We start from the raw sequence: 22,586 nt of genomic DNA, 5'->3' as shown, positions 1-22,586 counted from the left end.
ATTCCTCTCTCTATTTCTGCACGCTTGCTGCTCATCTGATTATAAAATAAGGAATTTGAGAGTGCAAAAGGATGTGATATGTGAACAGCCCGTATGGCTTTATTCTTTTAGCGAGAATCACATCAAAAGCACTTGTGGTACACCACCCAGGAAATGTGAAGATCACGCGACATGATTCCAATCATCAGCAGATTGATGTGGCATTAAGACAGCATCACTTGCTTGTGGCACTTTAAGTCATTGTTGTATTCACACTATGTTAAGTAAATGATTTACAAGGGGGGGATTCACACACTACACCAATTGACAATATATGTGCTGCAATGGAAAATTCCTTATTACACTGGAATGAGAGAGAGAGAGAGAGAGAGTTTTAATTTTATTGCCATTTCAGCGTCTATGGCTGTGTCACGGCAAAAAGAAAATAGATCAAGTAAAAATATTCTAACAATTAAAAGTCATCAACAGCAATAAATAATGTACAAGGTAAAATATAAAAATAATAATAATAATAATAATGATAATATATAAGATAAAAATCTAAAACAGTTTTTTAAGATTTCCTTTTGATAAAAATTCTACAACTTTAGATGGATTCATGTTTAAAAATATTTCCTTTAAAATCTCTCCAGATAAACATTGTTGTCTGATAACATTAAAAATGGGACATTCTACAAGAATATGTTTAACTGTTTGGTTTCTGTTGCAATAAAGGCATTTTGGTGGTTCTTCTCCTTTGAGTAAATGTTCATGTGTGAGTCCTGTGTGTCCAATGCGGCATCTTCTATATACAATCTCATCGTGTCTTGACTTAAAAAAATAAATTAGATTTTTTTCCTATTTCAGGTTGAATTTCAAAAAGTTTATTTTCTGGGCACTGATCCCATTCTGATTGCCATTTGTTGAGAATATATCCTTTTATTAGTGGCTTAAGATCCGAAGGTGGGATTTTGCACTCCTTCAGCTTTCCTGTTAGGGCTGTTTTGGCGGCTTTGTCAGCTTGTTCATTCCCAAGTAGTCCAGTATGCCCTGGGATCCAGCAGAAGACTATATTATAAAACTTTCTCTGTAATTCATTCACTTTGATAAAAATGTCAATAATAATGGGATGCTCCAGTTTAAAAGAATTTAATGTCTGTAGACAAGATTTAGAATCAGAAAAAAATTATAAAATTGTGTCCTTCAGCATTTTCAATGTGTTCCAACGCTAAAAAGAGAGCCTTTGCTTCAGCTGTGAAGATTGAGCTTTGATCAGGAATGCGATTGCCGTGGAGTGATTGACCCATTACTATTGCTGCAGAAACATGACCGTACTTTTTTGATCCATCTGTGTATATTGGATTATGGGTAGGATAAAAATGTCTTATGCCAGCAACTGCTTGTTGATATGTATGTGGGAATGTATCAGCCTTCTTATGCTTGCTCAGATCCAGATTTCACTGGAATGAGAGTTTAGTTCCCAGACATATCGGCCTAGATAACATCAACTATTCATTTATTGTTGGTCTTTGCACACAACGTAAATACAGAAGTGTCAAGCTTTAAATATAAATTTAAATGCTAAGACCAACAAGAATTATGGGCCAACTGGTTATCTCTATGATCACGAATCATAAAGATGTCTGTACAGGCGTACCCGTTTCAGACAAATCTCTTCAAAGTGTTTCATATTCAAATCAAAGGCAGCGCCGCGCACACTGTTTGCTCAAGTCTCAAAAAAAACATGCGATCCGCCAGCAGAAATCATGTCGCGCGCACCCAAAGTGAACCTGTGCAAACTCCCCGATGACGTCACATTCGCCGCACGCACTCAAGCGAATGCGTCAAGTATAAACCAGGCTTTACCAGTGTTGTGATCGAAGAAAGCAGAAACCTCATTTGGAAATAAATGTCCACTGACCAGGTAAAGTAGCCCGAGTTATACAATGTCCTGATAGAGAACATTCTCATTCTCTCATATTCTCTCTCTCTCTCATATTCTCTCTCTTTCTCTCTCATATTCTCTCTCTCTTCTTAGATTATATCATCTTATAGTTAGCTGTTGACTAATTCCAGCTGGGCTATGAACATAATATGTGCTATATGCCTTAAAGCATAAGTGGCAAAGCAGATTCACCCTGTGTATCTTGGGTCTCTGGATATTGTGGGGCTGTCTTGGCTGACACATCTATACAATATTGCATGGAGGTCAGGTATAGTACCCCTGGACTGGGCAACTGGGGTCGTGGTTCCCATTTTTAAGAAGGGGGACCAGAGGGTGTGTTCCAACTATAGGGGGATCACACTCCTCAGCCTTCCTGGGAAAGTCTATGCCAGGGTACTGGAGAGGAGGATCCAGACGATGGTTGAACCTAGGATTTAGGAGGAACAGTCCGGTTTTCGTTCAGGCCGTTGCACACTGGACCAGCTCTATATCCTCACCAGGGTGCTTGAGGGTTCATGGGAGTATGCCCAACCAGCATTGGAGAAGGCATTTGACCGTGTCCCTTGTGGCATTTTGTGGAGGGTGCCCCCTCAGAAAGAATTTGTTTGATTGATAGTTTGATTGTTCACTCAAAACTGAAAATTCATTCTCTCATTAATTACTAACACTCCCGTCGTTCCAACCTTCAATATTTTAAAATATATGACATAGCAATTAAATTATGAAAATTGTGAGATTAAAGCTCCTATATAGTCCAGAGATCCAACACGTTTTCTCGTGAGATCAGGCTGAGAGATCCGGTCCCCGCGTCAGGTCATGTGCGCACGTAAATAGCCTTTAAAACGCACACACGGCGATGGAGGCGCACTCATCTCACAAAGGAGAAAAGTAGCCTGAGAGGAGCAGCTTAATTCATTACATGTTTTGGTTAACTAATTCTTTAAAGACAACTCTCTTGAGCAGAGCCCACCCTTATAGATAGGATGTAGAGCTCTGTCATCCGGGAGGAGCTCAGAATAGAGCCACTGCTCCTCTACATCCAGAAAAGTCAGCTGAGGTGGCCTGGGCATCTGTTTCGGATGCCTCCAGGACGTCTACCTAGTGAGGTGTTCCAGACATGTCCCATCGTGAGGAGGCCTTGGGGAAGACCCAGAAGAGGCTGGAGGGACTATGTCTCTTGGCTGACCTGGGAACACCTTGGGATCCCCCTGGGGTTCTCTCCTAAGACTGCTGACCCGGCCCCGGAAAAGCAGTTGAAAATGAATGAATGATGCCTTAAAGCAGATCTCACTGTTCTGCTAATAGACGTTTCTATAAATGACTATAAATCCACTGGCAGAGGATAGGCATGTAATGATCTGAACACGCAGTTGCAAGTGTGGTTGAGGTGACGCAATTGTTGCACTGGAAATTCATCTAGCTAAGTTTTTTTGTTTTGGATTTCAATTTGATGCCTTTTGAATGAATGGACTGGTTATTCAACATATGAACGAATTCGATATTGTCCAGGTATTTTTTATTTTCCATACAAACAATACTTATTTGTTCAGTCGCTTAAATAATTGTAAATTGACATGGTTTTCATAAAAGATTATTTAACATTGACAAATATTTACATTTTGCATCTAAATAACATATGTTGATGCATCATCATCTTGTACATGCACAACCTAATAGTACACACGCATCTTTACATAGACAGACACAGACAGACAGATGGAAGGATGGACAGAAACTGAAAGACAGACAGACAAACTGATAGACAGACAGAGACACAAACTAATAGACAGACACACAAACTGACAGACAGACAAAAGCTGAAAGACAGCTATAAACTCAGACAAAGAGATATACATACAGACAGACATAAACAGATAGACAGGTATAAACAGACAGACCAAACGGATTAATCATGTTATTATTAAATGTTAATCTGGCTGTGTTGGACAAACCTGTTGTTGTGTACGATCTGCATGGATCACATCCACATTTATGCCCTCATACACCAGCTCATGGTACAGCTCTCTGGCTCGATCAATCGACTGAACAAACACCAACACGGGCGGCAGAAACCCCTAAAAACAAATGATGTGCAATTATGACACAGAAAGCCAAACCCACACTTCACTTTGAATGTCTGAATGAGAATATTCAAGATTTTCAATAATTTGCTATGATATGACCTCAAGACCTTCACTGACCTGCTTTATGAGGTTTCTCATGGCGAGGATTTTTCCATTTTCTGAACCCACAAACAGCAGCTGCTGCTCCACAGTTTCAGCTGCAGAGTTCCTATGGATGGAGAGTAAGTCTTGTATGTCTCTTCAATTATTCATTAAAGCAATAAGCTAAGATAGAAATGCTTTACAGTTATTATTTACACTGATTTTTTAAAAATACACTTAAAGGTATGTTTAATACTTTTGTATTAACTTAGTTTTGCATTTTTAACACACTTGTGTTTTTACAATGAAATAAATGGCATCTAAAAAAGTAGAATATTCTGAAATAAAGAAATAGAAAAGCAAATTCTCACTCTAAAAAAAATAAACTTCAAGAGGTGAAAGGCACGTTTCCACAAATGGCAAGATTTAAAAAGATGCGTTTCAATACCTGGCTCCAATGCTGACACTGACAAGGTTGTCCAGGTTCAGTTTGCACCATCGCTCGACATCTGTTGCAAACGTGGCACTGAAGAGAACCCTGCGGACATTGGGAGAAGAGCAGGCCAGGAAGATAGTGGCAAGCTGCTCTCTGAAACCAGTCTTACCGTCCTCAAACAGCTTATCAGACTCATCCACCACCAGCCACTCCACACTACACACAGACAGAACATACTGATATTACACACTGATATCAATATATTAAAGAAAGCGCATACAGATGAGGAAAAATCTACATGCATAATTCACTTTTTCATGACGACGATCAGGTTTTTATTCCCTAAATTATAGAACTTTTGCAAATCACTCACCTACTTAAGTTGATAGCAGGAGGGTCTTGATTAAGTAAATATATCAATCTGTTAGGAGTCGTCACCAGTATATCTGGAAAACAAAGGTGTTTTGTTAAGTGAATCACTCAGCAGTTTTTGGTCCACAAAAGTTGAAAACAAACATCAGAGACATAATTAAACTAAAAAGAACGAAGACGATGATTTGTATTGTTTACTTGTGTTCACCTTAGAATCCACTGCCCTCCAGATTTAATGTAATTTTTTATGAAAAAGACTGTGATTTTTCAAAATGAGTTTTGCAACTGTTTTCTTTGACACTCAAAAAAAAGATTAAAATATAATTTCTGAACTGTCATGCTGAGGAAGATCTGGAGTGAGTCCTCTTAGTATTTGCTGAAATCAAAATGATACTTGTTTCTATTGCTTGTGTTATTTATTTAAAAGGATCATGACTAGTTTTCATTTCAGACATGGTATTTTGCCAACACTTTAATTTTTACCTCACAAATGGACTAGCAGCTTTCATGCTCTACCAGTGAGATTTAAAAAAGGTAGATTTTACATCACATCGCATTTAAATGTTCTTTGACTGGTTGATAATCTTCTCAATGAATGGTTCATTTATTCATTCATATTCTTTTTGTCTTAGTTCCTTTTTTTTTAGCCAGGGGTCGCCAAAGCAGAATGAACCGCCAACTTATCCAGCATATGTTTTACACAGTGGATGCCCTTCCAGCTACAACCCAGTACTGTGAAACATCCATACACACTCATCCACATTCATATACTACGGCAAATTTAGCTTACCCAGAAAGTTGTTTACAACCACAAGACAGACTGACACGAACACAGGGAGAACATGCTAACTCCACACAGAAATGCCAACTGACCCAGCCGGGGCTCATACCAGTGACCTTACTGTTGTGAGAAGATAATGCTACCCACTGCACCACAGTGACGCCCTCAATGAATGGTTAAAGGGGTAAAAAAAATGTAATGGTCTGCACTGCTGTTTACAAAAAGACTAAATAAGGACTGCCCGGTGGCCCGGGGCCAGCGTGCGAGGCGCTCTGGACAGTAGACAGAATTGTTTCTGGCCCGATTCGTAGTGCCTTGTCACAAGAGTTCAATTTGTCTGCGACTATTTGTCAACTGCATATGAATACAGTCTTAGAATCGAGAAACAGTTTGTGCTTTTAAGCCTTTAAATGCTGCCTTCTCAGTGATGTCGTAAACACCATGTTGCTTTTCGGTTCCTTTGATCTGATTGGATGTTGTGAGCATGTCGTTTTTTTTGTAACCTGTTAAAAACCAGTACAGCGAAATGAATTTATGAGGCTAAAAGAATGTCTTGGAAGCAGACATTTACGTGGGTACAATGCGAAGATATGCTCATTATACATTTTTTAACATTTTAAAAATATAAAAATTCTAGATTCAAAACACATTTTTTAAAACAATATTAAAAACGTAGCTAAGAAATATCTATTAACTTAACTTTTTTTTGGTGGGGCCAGTGAAAATATTTGCAGGGCAAGTAAAAATCTGAACTGCTGGCCCAATCGGGCCAGTATAAAAAATCCTTAGCGTTGAACCCTGAATAGTTTTGTATCGAGCTCTTGAAAGCAAACTTCTGTTTAATGGTTGTAAACAATTTTCTAGCTGCTTGAATCAGATTTAAGACTTTTTAGGGTGACATTTTAAGAATTTAAGAAAAAGGTTGCAGGGCAGATAATAAATTGCTTTTACAGTGTGAGGCTCTTTAGATTTTTACATTAGACAAGTTGTCCCCAAGAAGACTGAATAAAGATTTGATATAAACTTTTATGTATAGATATTTTTTTTTTGGACTCAAGCAGCACACTTGTTTTAGACGTTGTTCACATTAAAGAAAAAAAATGACACAGCATTTACCGACATTTAAAAGTATAATCAAGGTAGTTTACCATTTAAAATTCTAATGGATACAGCTTTAAACGAGTTATTTTACATAAAAAAACGGTCACTTTTCTCAGGAAGTAATTTATACATTAATAATAAAACATGATTTTGTATCATTTGGATTTATCATGATATGATACATTTTTCATTGTTTAGCAGAATTTAGAATATTTTTTCTCATTATTATTATACTAGGTTATTTATTTGTTGAAAGTGTAGTTGTGTTATAATATAGTGTTTTTCTCAGTGATTGGAATGACTATCATCATAAAATACTTTGTAAGATCATAAGATCTTTGATAATATAAAGAGCGACATATAATTAGTGCGGTTCAGGTTGTCTATAAAAAGTTTTTACACTTGCTTTTAAAAATTAAGGGTCCATGGTCACCCTGAAGTAAAAAAAAAAAAAAAAAAAAAGTAATAAGCAGGTTATAGAATAAACAGGTTAAAACAAGTGGGAAACATTTTGCCAAAATAAAACACATACCAAATTTCTTTGCAGACTTGGGCCCATATTTTTTCACAGCTTCAACTCCTTTATTGATCATGTGAACTCTGAAACCCACTCCTTCTGACAGCTTAAGCAGCTCTCTGTGGGTCTTTAGACATACACACACAGACACACAGTCAGTCAGGCAATATGTTCACACAGTAGTCAGCGTGTGTATGGTTTGATGAGGTGTGTTAGACGTTCACCTGTGTGGCGAGCTCTCTGGTGGGGGAGATGATGAGGGCTCTGAAACCTTTATTGAGGGGCTGACGAAGATGGGCAAGCAGCGGCAGACAGAAGGCCATGGTCTTCCCGGAGCCTGTAGGAGCACAAGCCAGGATCTCTCTTTTCTGAAATAAACACATCAGTGCAATAAAAAGAGGGAATTTAGAATCAAGAAAGCAAACTGATTTATTTGTGATGCAACTGAAGTCTTTCCTACATGCATCATGAGTGGGACGGCCTGCATTTGAATGGGTGTCGGGGTTTGGAAACCCGCAGCCTTGATGTTGTGTATGATTCGTGGGTCCAGGTCATACTCCTTCTGCAGTTCCTCAAAAGTGGTAACGGGATCTGGGATGTCCGTCCCGTGCACATTAATCCGGTTCTGATGCCGTATTCGATTCACCTAAAACACATTTAGTTTATTTAGTTTTCATTTAATTATAAGAATCTAGAGAAGTGAACATTTACTACTGGTGAATAATTAACATAATTACAGGGCTCTCTGGAATACATGATTCTGATTGGTCAATCGCAGAATTCCAAAATATGCTATCCCAGATAACAACCGCTGAAACTAATGCCACAGGCTCGTCTGTGCGCTATAAATCATCTTGGCTATTAGTAAATACAGGCACGTGCACACATAGGGCTCAACCTGTGCAGTGCACATGCCCTTTTTAGTCTTGGATATAAAGTGCCCTTCCAAAATGACCAAAACGACACACACTCCGTCCCGCCCTACAGTAGGCGCGCGACAACACCGCTCTTGAATGCGCACGCTCAAACCACCCCCCTCCCCCCGCTGTACAGTACGCGCGCGACAACACCGCTCTTTAGTACGCACGCGGCGGCGACGATTTGCAACAACAACAACAATAACAACAACAACGACAACGATAACCCCCCCCCCCCCGTACACCTGTACCTGCATGTCTTTGGAAACTGGAGCACCCGGAGGAAACCCACGCGAAGGCAGGAGAACATGCAAACTCCACACAGAAACACCAACTGAGCCGAGGATCAAACCAGCGACCTTCTTGCTGTGAGACGACAGCACCACCTACTGCGCTATTGCGTCGCCTTACATTTTATTGTAGTTCATAAATTACTACAAATCAGATCAATGTTTTGTGAAAATTAGAAAATTAATTTAAACAATTAGGCTATATTGCAAGTTAATTGTGTGATAGCTGGCTGGTTTATTAACATGGCAAAAAAGTGCTTGATTAAACATCCACAAATAGCTAAGCAATCTTACTTTATTATAATACAACATAATAATTAACTGGTTTAGATTAACCACTTAAACTCTGCTGCTATTTGTGGATTTCCGCCTGGATTTTGCCATCCAAATTTAAAAGCTTCCCAAATCCACATAAAGAGGTGTAAATGCAAAAATTTGGTATAATTTTAAAGAAAACCCTTTAAATTTTCATAAAACACCATTGAAAGTGTTTAAAATAACTGTATATGTCGTCTGTGTTATAATAAACACCTAAAAAAAAAAAAAAAAAGAGGCGCTTTTTGTATTTTTTTTTATAAACTCAAATTTGAAAGTGAACCTTTTAGGTTCTGTGTGGTCTAGCATGCTGTAATTAATGTTGGTGGTTCCTGCACATGTCTGAAATCATAGGAAAAAAGAAAAATGTCTCTACCATAATCTATGCAAAAGTTATTGTATTCCAACTGATGAGAGGTGCTATAAAAGCCACAGGGAGCGATCATTGTTTACATATTTCACTATTCTTTTGTTTGATCAAACATAATTCACAGTGTTTGGACCACATCAGACATATAAAAGCATTACTTATGCACATCACCTCAAAAACAGAGGAGAATGGCCCTGAAGGGCACAGCATAAGGTAAGAGATGACAGCTGTCTGTGCTATCTGGGGCTGCTTATTGATCATAAATGTATTGTTTAAATTTCTGCGCCATGGAAACACCACAATTCATTCGGCAGCTGTTTGGCATATGAATATAATTCAGTAAAAAGAATGCTAGAACCGTATGAGCACCGTCAAAAGCTTTCATTTGAACTACAACTTGTACATGTGTCATATAAAAAAATATGAAAATGAACCAATGTAAAATAGCTAGCTCGGGTATCCAAAATACTGTGTATTTAAGTGTAAATAACTTTTATACAGTAAAATAAAAACCAAAGTGATGCATATGTGCATGAAATATAGATTCTACACTTTCAAACGACACCCATTACGGGGGTTTGGTGCAACGCTAGCCCTTTAAATCTGAAAGCGAAAGTCGATGACGTCATGGACCCGGTACCGCGTCCGCAGAGTTTAAGTGGTCAATGTGTTTGCCTTCTGTGCAAAATAACTTACTTGGATATAATTCTGTAATAAAAATAAATGCATGTTTTATAAATTTGGTGATAATAATAAAAAAAAAAGATTCTGTCTTGTGATTTAATACTGAAAACAGTCTAACATTACTTATTACATGACCGTGTACTATGAATTATCTTGACAGTTCTATATTTATATGCTTATCTTTCACGCCACTGTTTGGTGCCATCTTGTGACTAAATGATAATAATAATAATAGTAGCAAGTTATTAAAGAGATAATAAATTATTAGAGTAAATTATTACAGCTCAGCTCAGATCATTTGTTTTTGTGGCATGTACCCATGTAATAAAAAAGATAATGTACATATAGCTGGTTGTTTTTGCAGAATAAACCCTTTTACAAAAAGGAAAATTGTATGATGCAAACAACAAAGCTACATCAAAAATTGATAATGGGCGTTTTAGATTTATAGTGTCTAAAAAATAAAAGATAATTTAGTGATATTGGTTGCACTGAGGGGCCTACAAACAAATTCTGCTCAGGGCTCCCGAAAGCTTGGGCCGGCTCTGTCATAACTGGTTAGTTTAGTTCAGGACTTGTAATAAAAAAATGAAAATTGTCATCATTTACTCACCTTTAACCTTATTTGAGTTTCTTTATTCTGTTAAACCTAAAAGAAGATATTTTGAAGAATGCTGGTTGCTGGCACCCAATGATTTCAATAGTACTTTTTCTCATTAAGGAAGTCGATGTGTGCCAGCAAGCAGCATTCTTGAAATTATCTTCTTTTGTGTTCAAGAAAAGAAAAAAAACTCATCAAGGGTTAAAAACCTCACAAGGGAGAGTAAATAATTATATTATATAATAATTTTTGGGTGAACAATCCCTTTAACAGACATTTTAAATATTCCTGCTGAAAAAAAATGAATGTGATGCTGCGTTCACACCAGACGCGGAACGCGCGTCAAGCGCGAGTGATTTAAATGTTAAGTCAATGCAAACGCGCGAATAGACATCCTGCTTCGCGAATGACGCAAATTGCGCGAATGGCGCGGGACCAATTGAGCGTTTTGCGCGTTTGACGCTCTTAATGAGCATTTCACACAAAACTCTCGAATTCGAAAATCTGAACTTTAGCGTACATTCGCGCCGCGTTAACCAATCAGAAGCTTGCGCTTGTGGGGGCGTGATTGTGACGTAGAACCTGTTGTCGGTGTTCCGAGGGAAACCCTCCAGCCTTCACCGACAACAGTTCATCAAACTCGGCTTGGCTCAGTCAGAAGCACCCCTGAAAGCCTCCATCATCCAGGTTAAGTTTGCGGAGGAGTTTATGAGCTCACAGAGCTGGATGCACCTCTGAAAGGATGTAGTGGACTTAGACACGGCCCTAAACGTATCGACGCTGTTTTTCAGTCTTCATAAAGCACATAAACACTGTTATTTTCTTCATAAAATCCATGTTAGCCATTTAGCTATGAAGCTAGAGTCTTCGGGCAGACAGAAGCCCTGCCCATCACGCGAATCCACGTCTGTTCTGAAGTGAATTTGACACGCGAATGAAGCGGGGTTTGACGCGCGAATGAAGCGAGTAAACTCAAATGTTCACGCGGCTATTTACGCGCGATTTATCCACATGTTCCGCGTCTGGTGTGAACACAGCATAAAATAATTTCTGCACATGAATGCACTATATTCATACCTTCTCATTATGAAGCTGCTTTAACCTTTTTAAAGAAGGCTTGTCTTTCGACTCTTGCTTCGCCTCTTTCGTCTTGTTTTGCAAAGACATCCATTGGATACCTTCTCCCTCTCTTGTCTCAAGTTCTGCATCTGTTTCACAACAGAATGGAGAAAGAAGGATTTAAATTTAAATCCTAACATCAAAATATTTGAAGAGCTTGAAAGGTACTTTACCTTCAGACTTTCTCTTGGCTCCTTTCTTTTTCTTTCGAGCGGCTTTCACTGACTCTGTAGCCTGTTTCTGCTCCTCATCACTTGCTTCTCCCTCTTCTTCAGCATCATCTTCATTTGGTCTGGAATCCAGAGATGTGTCCTCTTGTGTTTCTCTGCCAAAATAGCTAATTCCAGACAGCTGATCTGAGCTGTCCTTGCTCTGAGATTTTCCTACCTGCGAGAAGAATTACACAATAATTAGCAGTGATTAATTTAGCATGTTGGTATTTAAAATTATTTAAATGGGGTTTACTCACCCTTTACTTGTTCCAAACCTTTATAAGTTTCTTTCTTCTGTTTAAACACAAAAGCAGATACTTTGAAGAAAGCTGAAAACCTGTAACCATTTACTCCCATAGTACTTGTTTTTCTTACTGTTAAAGTCAATGGTTCTTTTCAGCTTTCTTGAAAATATCTTCTTAAGTGTTCAACAAAATAAAGAAACTCGTAAAGATTTGAAACCACTTGAGAGTGCGTAAATAATGAGTACATTCAGATTGTTGGGTGAACTATCCCTTTAATATCTCAAATTACATGACATATGATGTGCAACCGAGAACAAACTGTAAAATTCAAAACGTTTAAAACGTCTAATAGTATTTATAATATTACTACTGTGTACGAACACTCTTTTTGCGCTACTTGGGTTTACTTGCATTAGCATTAGCATTCCCATAGAGATTCAATGGAAAATGAAAACACATGTTAGCCATGTGGGAGCATTTCAGGTTGAAAACTACACATTGCTTTGTATTTACGAAACAGCAGCCTAATAGACATGAGCTCTATTGTGTACTTTACATCAGACCTACCTTAAATCGCTCTGCATCTTTTGCAAACCTTTTTAAATCAAACTTTGCTCCAGACCCAAGCTTTCTAAACAAGTCAAAAGCGTCCATTGATGCTGAGTACAGACACGACTAGTCGATCGCGATTTCATTATTAACGTGCATTCGGCGTTTGATTATTTAGCCTTCTTATTTTTTTCATTTCTTGTTCACAAGAGAGCGCTGTTTCCTTTTTAATAAACACACAGGCCAGAAGGTATTTATGGAAGTCATTTAAATGTTTTTTCTTCTACTTTTCTTTTCCTTTAAAAATACATTTGTGTAACTGCCAATAATATATATATATTATATATATATATATACAAACATACATGTACATGGTCATTTATGATAACACTAGTCTATATTAAAATGATAAATGAAATTATATTATGGTACACTTGTGGATTTATAAAAGTATGCAAGCATATACACTTTCTTTTGGAATATATTTTAATATTTTGTAAGAAATGATTCAACTGAAACATTGCAATTATGTATTTTTATATTAATTTTAATTCTCTTAAACTCAATTATATATTGATTATAGTTCAACTCAATTCAGTTTGGGTTTATTTCTATAGCACTTTTACAATGCAGATTGTGTGAAAGCAGCTTAACATAGAAGTTCTGGTAAATTGAAACAGTGTCAGTCCAGTTTTCAGAGTTGAAGTTCAGTTTAGTTGGTTAAATTTTCCCTGCTAAAAGTCCAAACACTAAAGAGCAAATCTATTGATGAGCAGCTCCACAAGTCCCAAACCAAGCAAGCCAGTGACGACAGTGGTGAGCAACAAAACTTCTCAAATTGATGAAAGTGAAGGGAAAAAACCTGAAACCAAGCTCAGTAGGGGACGGCCATTTCTCCTCTGGCCAAACTTCTTGTGCTCAGCTGCAGTCTATGCGCCGGAGGCTGGAGAACACTACATCTATTGTGGAGAGGCTGCAGGTGTGAGTAGGTCACCGGTGGTTGTACAGGCTGGCCCAAAAGATCAATGCGGAGACTGGTCAGTCACTGGGTCTTTCAGGAATCAGTCTTATGCTCTCTCCTCTCATGACCACCACAGCATCTGCTCAGGATTAGGCCTGGTCCAGGATTATGGACACCTCAAAGCTGACATCATCTTTTCACAGGACTTGAATAGGCTAAATTAATATCTAAATATGTCTTTATTCCTCTAGCAAGATTGTCTATTTTAAGAGAATGTTTCTTAATAAACTGTCGGATAGTTTTTGGTTACCAAAAAAACAAACAAAGACCTACAAAGAATGTTCTCTCTCATTTTGGCCCCAAAAATGAAATTATATGGGAACTTTGGAAAACTTTCACTGTTTGCTGATTTAACATAACCAGCAAACATACAAAAGATATGTTGCGATGCAAAGAAGGTTTTTATTATCATCACAAACTTGTCTATTTCATGGATTCCATATATGAAGCGAGCGAAAGAGTGAAAGCCAGAGAGAGTTTACACACCGCATTCCAGAGCCATAGATCATTAACAGAAATAAACGTCTTCCTATGACAGAAGGAAATCGAGCTTTCAGTCACATGAGAAAACTTCTCTGTATAGTCGTTACTGACTGCACGCCTCTGGGGATCATGGTCTTCAAGCTGGTCAAGTCAAAAGCAGAAATGAAATTACGTAATAGTACAGTATGAAGTAATCCAGCAGATGCACATGTATCTGTATACAATTAAATAATAATAATAATAATATTAATAATTTGAAAAAAGTGTCAGATAAAGTATTAAAGTTTATCTGAGAGTAATCAGATTAAACTACATAGCCTGTTACAGGTAGAGTATCACATACTGTATATAGACCTATAGGTTTACAGGATGTGCACATGCTATATATGGGTTTTACTTCTGCTTTTTTTTCTCCATCGGATTAGCTACTTAGCTACTTCCTGTTACAGCATAACACAATACTAGGGGAGTTTGGGAGAATGGGTTTCATTTCTGTGTATGAAGCTGTGCGGCTGGAGGCACATTGTAAGTGTTCTGCTCTAATCTTTTCTGTTCTGTTATGTTCTGTTTAAATGAATGAATGAAAACAGATTTTTTTAAGACGAAAATGATAATTAAATGTAAATTATATGCCAAATGGCTACATATTTATCACACACTGTAATTCCACTAATTTTGAAAAGTTCTGAATTTATCAAATTCTATTTATCAAAATACTTATTTCATTTTATTTATTAATATTATTTTATTATTATTAAATTATTAATAAATTATTATTTATATATTCTAGCCAACTGCTTATTTTAAGCACTATCTCGGCTCTACAAGTGTCACAAACAACACGTTTCTGCTGCTCGTGTCCGTGTTGCTGGAATGAAGTATTTCAGGTTGCGCTATAAGATTCTTTGTTATGCTTGTGAGAGGAACAGTTTGTTTCATCATTGTACAGTAATCATGATAGCATCAAACTTTTGATATATTTTAATGACATCATATGTTTATATATCTTAAAGATTTATTCATTAATTTCACAAATGTAAACAATAGCTTCGGTTTCCCCTAAACACACGTGCTATAGGTGAATTGAAACAACTAAATTGGCCGTAGTGTATGTGCGTGACTGAGTGTGTATGGGTGTTTCCTAGTACTGGGTTGTAGCTGGTAGGGTATCCGCTGTGTAAAACATATGCTGGATAAGTTGTCCGTTCATTCTGCTGTGGTGACCCCTGACAAATAGAGGGACGAATAAGGGAAAATGAATGAATGAATTCAAACGATAATTAGCACCTTTTACATTTAATTTTGAATGTATTTTTATATATTTTGCTTTTATTTTGACTTGAATAATTTGTTTTATTATATTTGTTGTAGGAAAATGCTTCTAGAAGGCAGGGTGAAAGGCACATATTAAAAACAGACATTTCCAAGGCAAATTCATTTGAAGAGAAATGAAAAGGAAATCAAGAGAAAGCATGGGAACGCTACAACAAATAACAGTTTGTATCACCATCTGTGCTATGGTTTCCCCTTGCAGCACATTTTCCTTAACCAATTGCACAATCAGCAGTTCTCAAAAAGACATCAAGACACAGCCAAAAGTGCTTTGCTACAAAATGAACTTCTTCACGATTCCGCGGGTGCCCAACAATACCTGGATTTTAGATATCTCCTTCAATTCTTTTGCACAGATCCAGATTGAAGACCTTAACGTTTTATCAAACTTACAATACTTGAACGTATCCAACAACAAGATCTCTAAGATTCAAGACGGTGCATTTGGCAGTCTTTTTAACTTAACCGATCTCAATCTGGCCAGCAACAGATTGAATGCAGTGTCAAACGGTATGTTACGAGGCCTAACCAATCTGCTGGTGCTACGACTGGATCGCAATTATATCAGCGTCATCAAAGAGTCAGCTTTCAGCACACTTCACAGTTTACAAGTGTTAAACCTATCCAAAAATCACCTCCGTCATATAGACGACGTCAAGCCAGTTCTTGCATCGCTATATTTAGAGGAACTGTACATCGGAAGCAACTATTTTAACGTTTTCAACTCCTCTGAATTGTCAACAAAACCCTTGTCATTAAAAAGGCTTGATCTGTCCAACAACCGTTTCGCAGCATTTCAGCTCACAAACAATATATTTCCGACTCTCAATCACCTGGATTTATCCTACTGCGGTCATAATGGAACCATGGCATGGAACGTCACAGAAAAATCGTACTTGGCTTCAGTGAAAACCCTGTACTTCATGGATGTAAACATGTCAATTCAGACTGCTGATAATGTGCTTCAGAGCTTTAACAACACACTAAATAAAATCAGACTTAATGGAAACGTTCGGTTGAACAAGACTAGCCTTCTGCTTAGCGCATGTTCTCCGATGCTTAGAGTGCTGCGGCTAATTGCTACCAAAATAAAACACCTTACCAACCACATGTTTGATCCCTGTTCTGAGCTGAGCGAATTAGATTTAGGAGGCAATGAAATATCCAATTTATCCCAGAGTATGTTCAGAGGATTCAAGCAACTGAAAAAACTGCAACTCCAAATCAATAAACTGACCCGAGTTACAAACTCCTTTCAAATTCTCACCAGTCTGGAGTTCATTGATCTCAGTAGAAACCACATCCACAAGCTCTCCTGTAATGACTTTGCCAATTTAACCCAGGTGAAAACTCTGTACTTGTACAGTAACAAAATCTCATCCATTAGATCATGTTTGTTCAAGGACCTCAAGAGTCTTGAAGTCCTCAGACTCGGAACTAATAATCTGTTAAAGATCGATGATGCTTTCAGCAATGGGCCATATTTCCTAAAGGAGCTGCAGCTTAGTTATAATAAGCTAAGCTTAATCAAAAGTCACACTTTCGGAAATCTGCCACAGCTAAACAATTTGTCCTTAGAGGACAATCAGATTTCAGAGATCGAAGGCTATGCATTTGGAGGACTGGAGAACCTGACCTCTTTATTTCTCTCATCAAACAAAATAACAGGGAAAACGTTAACTACACACCCAAATGTATTCTCAGGCATGCCCAACCTCCAAAACCTCGACTTGTTTGCCAACAGCATCTCATTTGCATACGATAAATTGAAATACCCTCTTTTTAAAGACCTGAAGAACCTAAGAGAGTTGTCCCTGTACAGTCAGCGGCGTGGAATCGGACAACTTCCCTCAAATCTGCTTGAAGGTTTATCCTCTTTGCAGATGTTTTATATCGGGAACACAAATCTCAATCAACTAAATCCAAACCTATTCAATTTCACCCCACAGCTTTGGTTTTTGGATCTTTCCAAGAATGCTCTACGAGAAGATGACGCGATCCCACCTGAGCTCTTCCACCCTATTCCTAACCTGACCAAACTTATTATTTCAAGAACTCAGCTACGCTCACTCAACTTCTTACTCGGTGCAAATCTCAACAAACTGTCAACCCTGAGAGCCTCGGGGAATGAGATTGACAGCGTCAACGAAACTCTGATTAAATCACTGCCTCGACTGGCAGTCCTTGACCTGCAGAACAACACGTTCACTTGTGATTGTAACAATGCGTTTTTCATTGACTGGGCCAAGAAGAATGAATCCACGCAGGTGTACTATTTGAGCAGGTACACGTGCAGCTATCCTCGCACCTTACGAGGCACAAGCTTAGCTGAATTTAACACTGATTCCTGCACCTTTAACTGGGATTACATCTGCTTTGTTTGCAGCAGTATTTTGGTCATCCTCACCCTCCTGTTGTCATTTATCTGGAATTTTCTGCGTTATCAGGTGGTTTATACATATTACCTCTTCTTGGCCTTTCTTTACGACAGTAGGAGGAATCAAAGCGGTCAGACGTTCCAGTACGACGCTTTCATTTCCTACAACACCTTAGATGAGGCTTGGGTAATGGAGGAACTCATTCCCAAACTGGAAGGAGAGCAAGGCTGGAGATTGTGCCTCCATCACCGAGACTTTGAACCAGGGAGGCCAATTATAGACAACATCGTTGACGGCATTTACAGCAGCCGCAAAACCATCTGTCTGATCACCAGGAACTACCTGAAGAGCAACTGGTGCTCCAGCGAGGTGCAGGTTGCGAGCTTCAGACTTTTCGATGAGCAGAAGGATGTGCTGATCCTGGTGTTTCTGGAGGACATTCCCACACACCAGCTCTCGCCGTACCACAGATTGAGGAAACTGGTGAAGAAGCGAACCTACATCCGCTGGCCCAAACCTGGAGAAGATAACAAGGTCTTCTGGCAAAAGCTAAAAATGGCTCTAGAGACTAAAGACAGCCATAAATCAGAGAACTGTATTTTGTAGAGATTCTAGAACAATATGGCATATGGCAGTGGTTCTCAAAGTGGGGGTCGGGACCCCCCGAGGGGTCGCAGGACAATGAAGGGGGGTCGCTGGTGATTTAAAAAAATCTATTTATTTAACTATAAGATTTACCGCATTTTATCCATAACCTACTGAAGAGAAAAAATAGTCGTTTATAGTTACTATATACTATATAGTTACTATAGTAGCTTATAGTTACTAGTTCTATTGGAATGTGACCCCTGGGGTTATAACAATATATTAAAGACACAGCAATAGCGTCAGATGCAGCAGATTGGTTTTATAACACCAGGGTAAACTTTCTGGCCCGTTTACAGCACTGACATACATTATAAAAATTATGGTGTATGGTACTCTCACAGTCTTTCATTAAACTGAACATTAATTAAATATTTTTGTATGTGTGTTTTAAAAATAGGGTAGCACGGTGGCTCAGTGGTTACCAGAGATGGGTTGCAGCTGGAAGGGCATCCACTGGTAAAAACATGCTGAATAAGTTGTCGGTTCATTCCGCGGTGGCGACCCCAGATTAATAAAGGGATTAAGCCGAAAAGAAAATTAATGAATGAACAGTATAAAATACATTATGCCCAATGAGAGTCCTCATAAATCATATATACAAGTTTGTGTGTGTGTGTGTGTACTAATGTACTAATGAAACCATGATACAGATTTTTAGGATTCTTGTATGTACATAAAAGCAATTTCTGTAACCTTAGAAATATCTTCACTGCTGTTAGTATTCACTCATGCTGTATATGCTGTATACTAAAACAGACGATGTTTAAAAATAAGGTATACAAAAATGAATGTCTTCACTGAGACTTTTGATCAGTTAAACACATACTTGCTGAATAAAAGTAATATTTTCCAACATTTTGTACATATAAATGAAAGCCTTGTTTCAAAGCTTGTGATGACCGGACAGTATGTTTAGTCAGCATGCTTGAAATGCTCAGAATCGACTGTTCAACAAGTGGTCAGTATGGGGTCACTGTGGGCTGATGTTCAGCCCACACACTGAAGCCTCACAGCAGGACCCGGGGGTGGAAACAGTTCTGTGATAAAGGCTCTTTTCCTAAAAATCACCCCTCTGTCATGAGAAAGTAAAACCTGTACACTCACAAGAAGTTCATTAAAAGAATTCTTGAAAAGTGATGTACAATTAAGTTTAAATTAGAGCAAAATTGTGTCAGCAAACCTCACATTTCTGCTTGTAACGCTTCAGAATGTCCTTAACAATTCTGCCCTACAAAGGCTAAGTGTTGTAACTACACGTTTGGTTCAAATTAAATTGAAGCCTATACACTGCAGAGTGATACATAAAGACATATAATTTCTGAAAACAAGCCAATATTTGTTATTTGTCTAGAAAATGCTTTTTGATTTAAGAATTTTTGATATTTAAACTAGAAACAAGACACTCAAATAAAAAAAAAAGATTTTTCATTCACTGCAAAAAAAGCTTTTTTACCTAGAGGTGTTGTCTTGTTTCTAGTCCAAATATCTTAATATTCATAAATTAGAAGCATTTTCTAGACAAGTAAAGAATATTGGCTTATTTTAAGAAATAATGTGCCCAAAATTGAGTGACCTTTTTCTTATAACAAACTTAATAACCTGACAAATGGGGTAAGAAAAATAGTCTTGTTTTTGATTTATTCATTCATTTATTAATTAATTTATTCATTCATTCATTCTCTTTTTGGCTTATTATTCTGGAGTTGCCACAGAGGAATGAACCACCAACTTATTCAGCATTTGTTTTACGCACAGATGCCCTTTAAGTTACAACCCATCACTGGGAAAGTTTTCGGTTTGAAACAAGATTATTTTTCTTACCCCAGATTATTTAGCTTGTTTTAGGGAAAAAAACACTCAATTATGCCATTTTATTTTTTAAATCAAGACAATAAGTTTTGTTTGTCTAGAAAATGCTTCCTTATTTAAGAATATTTGGATATTTGGACTAGAAATAAGACAAAACCTCTAAGTAGGAAAAGCATTTTTTGCAGTGTATGAAAAGGCTTTTCTGAGTTTTTGTCCTGATTCTAGTCCAAATATCAAAAATACTTAAATTAAGAAGCGTTTTCTAGACAAGTAACAAATATTGTCTTGTTTTGAAAAAATGATATGTCTCTATGCATCACTAAATCTGCATGAAATAATAAAAAAATTATGGATTATTACCCTTGTTTTAAGGAAAAACTCACTTAATTTTTGACTCATTTCAGAAAACAAGACAATATTTCTTACTTGTCCAAAAGATGATTTAAGAATTTGTATATTTGTACTAAAAACAAGACAAAAGCTCTAAGAAATGCCTTTTTGTAGTGTAAAATATAATTTGTGACATCTGTTCCATTCTCTGGCAAAGTCTCCTGGTTCAATTTAGTCCAGTTTCAGAAAAAACGAGTGCCAAAATTGCAAAAACTACAAAACCCAAGCTGGCGTAAAAACATTAAAAGCTTTTATGTCATTTGCAATATTCGTATAGAACAGAAGTGCCCAAACTTTCTCTTATTAAGGGACCAAAAACCAAAGTTGATTGGGGGCTCAGGGCCGGAGATACAGTAAATATAGAAAATTGTATTACATTAAAGTTAATAGGAGTAATTTTCTGTTTATCTCCTAATATTTAAAAAAAATCTTTATGAACTAATGCAGTGATCAACTTATTACAGTAAAAACAAACACAACCCTATTTATTACACAATGGAGTTCAATGCCGAATACATGAGTCAAGCTTTGCATTTGCGATGTTTTGTGCATTTTTAAAAATCAGATTCATTTACAACATTTAATTGAAACATTCAATTTTAGTTTGCTTTTTTGTAGCTCAGCAATAAAACAAACAAACAAAAAAGGTCATGTTCAATTCAAAATGACGATGTCTAAAGACACTTTCCCCAATGTTCTCCATAATTCTCTCCTCAGATGGGACGGTGGCCCAAATCAAAGATTACCTTGGGCCAACTTTGGCCCACGGGCCCTAGTTTGAGCATCACTGGTATAGATATTTTCCCTTTGTAGACATGTGGGAATCTGTGGGAGAAAGCGGGATGTTCAGTGTGGGCAGAGAGCGGAGGGTTACAGGAGTGTAGTCAGCTTTTCTGTCTCTGGTCTCTCTGACCTTTGCCCCCAGTGAGTGTCCGGCAGTCGCTGACATCACATCTCTTCATGTCTGCACATTTACTGCTTCACAGCTCCATGTTGTCCTTCATTGTCCACGACATTGTGTTTACTGCTGCCTCTTAACTTTACAGAAGCTAACATGCTAGTTGCTAACTTGTTGCTGCTACAGTGCAGTTGATTCAGTTCAGGCGCAAACTAGCTCAGAACATTGTCAGAGATCATATTATGAATCCACAAGCTTTTTTACTGCAAAAAATGCTTTTCTTACCAAGAGGTTTTGTCTTCGCTAGTCTGAATATCTAAACATTTTTTAATAAAGAAGCATTTTCTAGACAAGCATAGTATGTTTTCTTGTTTTGAGAAGTAATGTGCCAAAATTGAGCGAGTTTTTCCTTGAAACAAGCGAATAATCTTGTGTTCGATTTAAAACAAGATTATTTTTCTCACCCAATTGGCAGATTATTTTGCTCGTATTCATTTTGTCTTCATTTTGCCATATTATTTCTTAAATCAAGACAATAAGTTTTGCTGGTCTAGACAATAAATATGCAGATATTTAGACTAGAAACAAGTCAAAAAATTTAAGTAAGAAAAGCATTTTGGCAGTGTTCAACAGACTTACTCGATTTGTATGTTGTTGAGATCTATAAACTGAAATCAGCAGTGGTAGATGAAGAAACCAGAATAAAACTGCAGAACATTTACATCTCAACATTTATCTGGAAATCTTTCTACAGTCAAGAAGTTGTATCATTTGCACTGCAAAAAATGCTTTTCTTACTTAGATTTTTTGACTTGTTTCTAGTCCAAATATTTAAAAGTTCCTAAATCAAGAAGAATTTTCTAAACAAGCAAAACATATTGCCTTGTTTTGGGAAATATTATGCCAATATTAAGTCAGTTTTTCCTTAAAACAAGCAAAATAATCTGCCAATGGGGTAAGCAAAATAATCTTATGTCAAAAGAAAAAACAAGATTAATTTGCTTACCCCATTGGCAGATTATTTTGCTT

At 37.4% G+C, this 22,586-nt stretch overlaps 2 protein-coding genes and 1 long non-coding RNA gene across 6 annotated transcripts in view; 2 read left to right on the top strand and 1 right to left on the bottom strand.

The window, feature by feature from the left end:
- The window catches only part of ddx52 (DEAD (Asp-Glu-Ala-Asp) box polypeptide 52), a 47,094-nt gene extending 34,341 nt beyond the window's left edge, over positions 1–12,753 (bottom strand). For 2 of the 4 annotated variants that reach the window (XM_087299488.1, XM_087299489.1), the window contains exons 1-10: positions 12,617–12,720; positions 11,766–11,979; positions 11,551–11,681; positions 7,757–7,942; positions 7,521–7,664; positions 7,312–7,423; positions 4,899–4,971; positions 4,538–4,741; positions 4,126–4,216; positions 3,877–3,999 (exon numbers count right to left, since the gene is read on the bottom strand). In XM_087299488.1, coding sequence (XP_087155614.1) covers positions 3,877–3,999; positions 4,126–4,216; positions 4,538–4,741; positions 4,899–4,971; positions 7,312–7,423; positions 7,521–7,664; positions 7,757–7,942; positions 11,551–11,681; positions 11,766–11,979; positions 12,617–12,703 — 1,365 coding nt within the window. In that variant the 5' untranslated portion in view covers positions 12,704–12,720. 4 annotated transcript variants of the gene reach the window in all.
- LOC147838945 (uncharacterized) overlaps positions 1–22,586 on the top strand; it is a 1,276,407-nt gene that overhangs the window by 503,290 nt on the left and 750,531 nt on the right. The gene's annotated exons all lie outside the window — the stretch shown is intronic.
- On the top strand, positions 14,578–18,498 carry tlr22 (toll-like receptor 22). Its single transcript, NM_001128675.2, is given in 2 exon segments — positions 14,578–14,627; positions 15,474–18,498. A coding segment is annotated over 1 exon segment (2,868 nt). The 5' UTR covers positions 14,578–14,627; positions 15,474–15,550; the 3' UTR covers positions 18,419–18,498.

The sequence above is a fragment of the Danio rerio genome, chromosome 21, assembly GCF_052040795.2.
Source record: "Danio rerio strain M-AB ecotype USA chromosome 21, GRCz13ab, whole genome shotgun sequence".
Classification (NCBI taxonomy): domain Eukaryota; kingdom Metazoa; phylum Chordata; class Actinopteri; order Cypriniformes; family Danionidae; genus Danio; species Danio rerio.
Note: the sequence above shows the minus strand (reverse complement) of the source record. Positions and strands in the feature narration are given on the sequence as shown.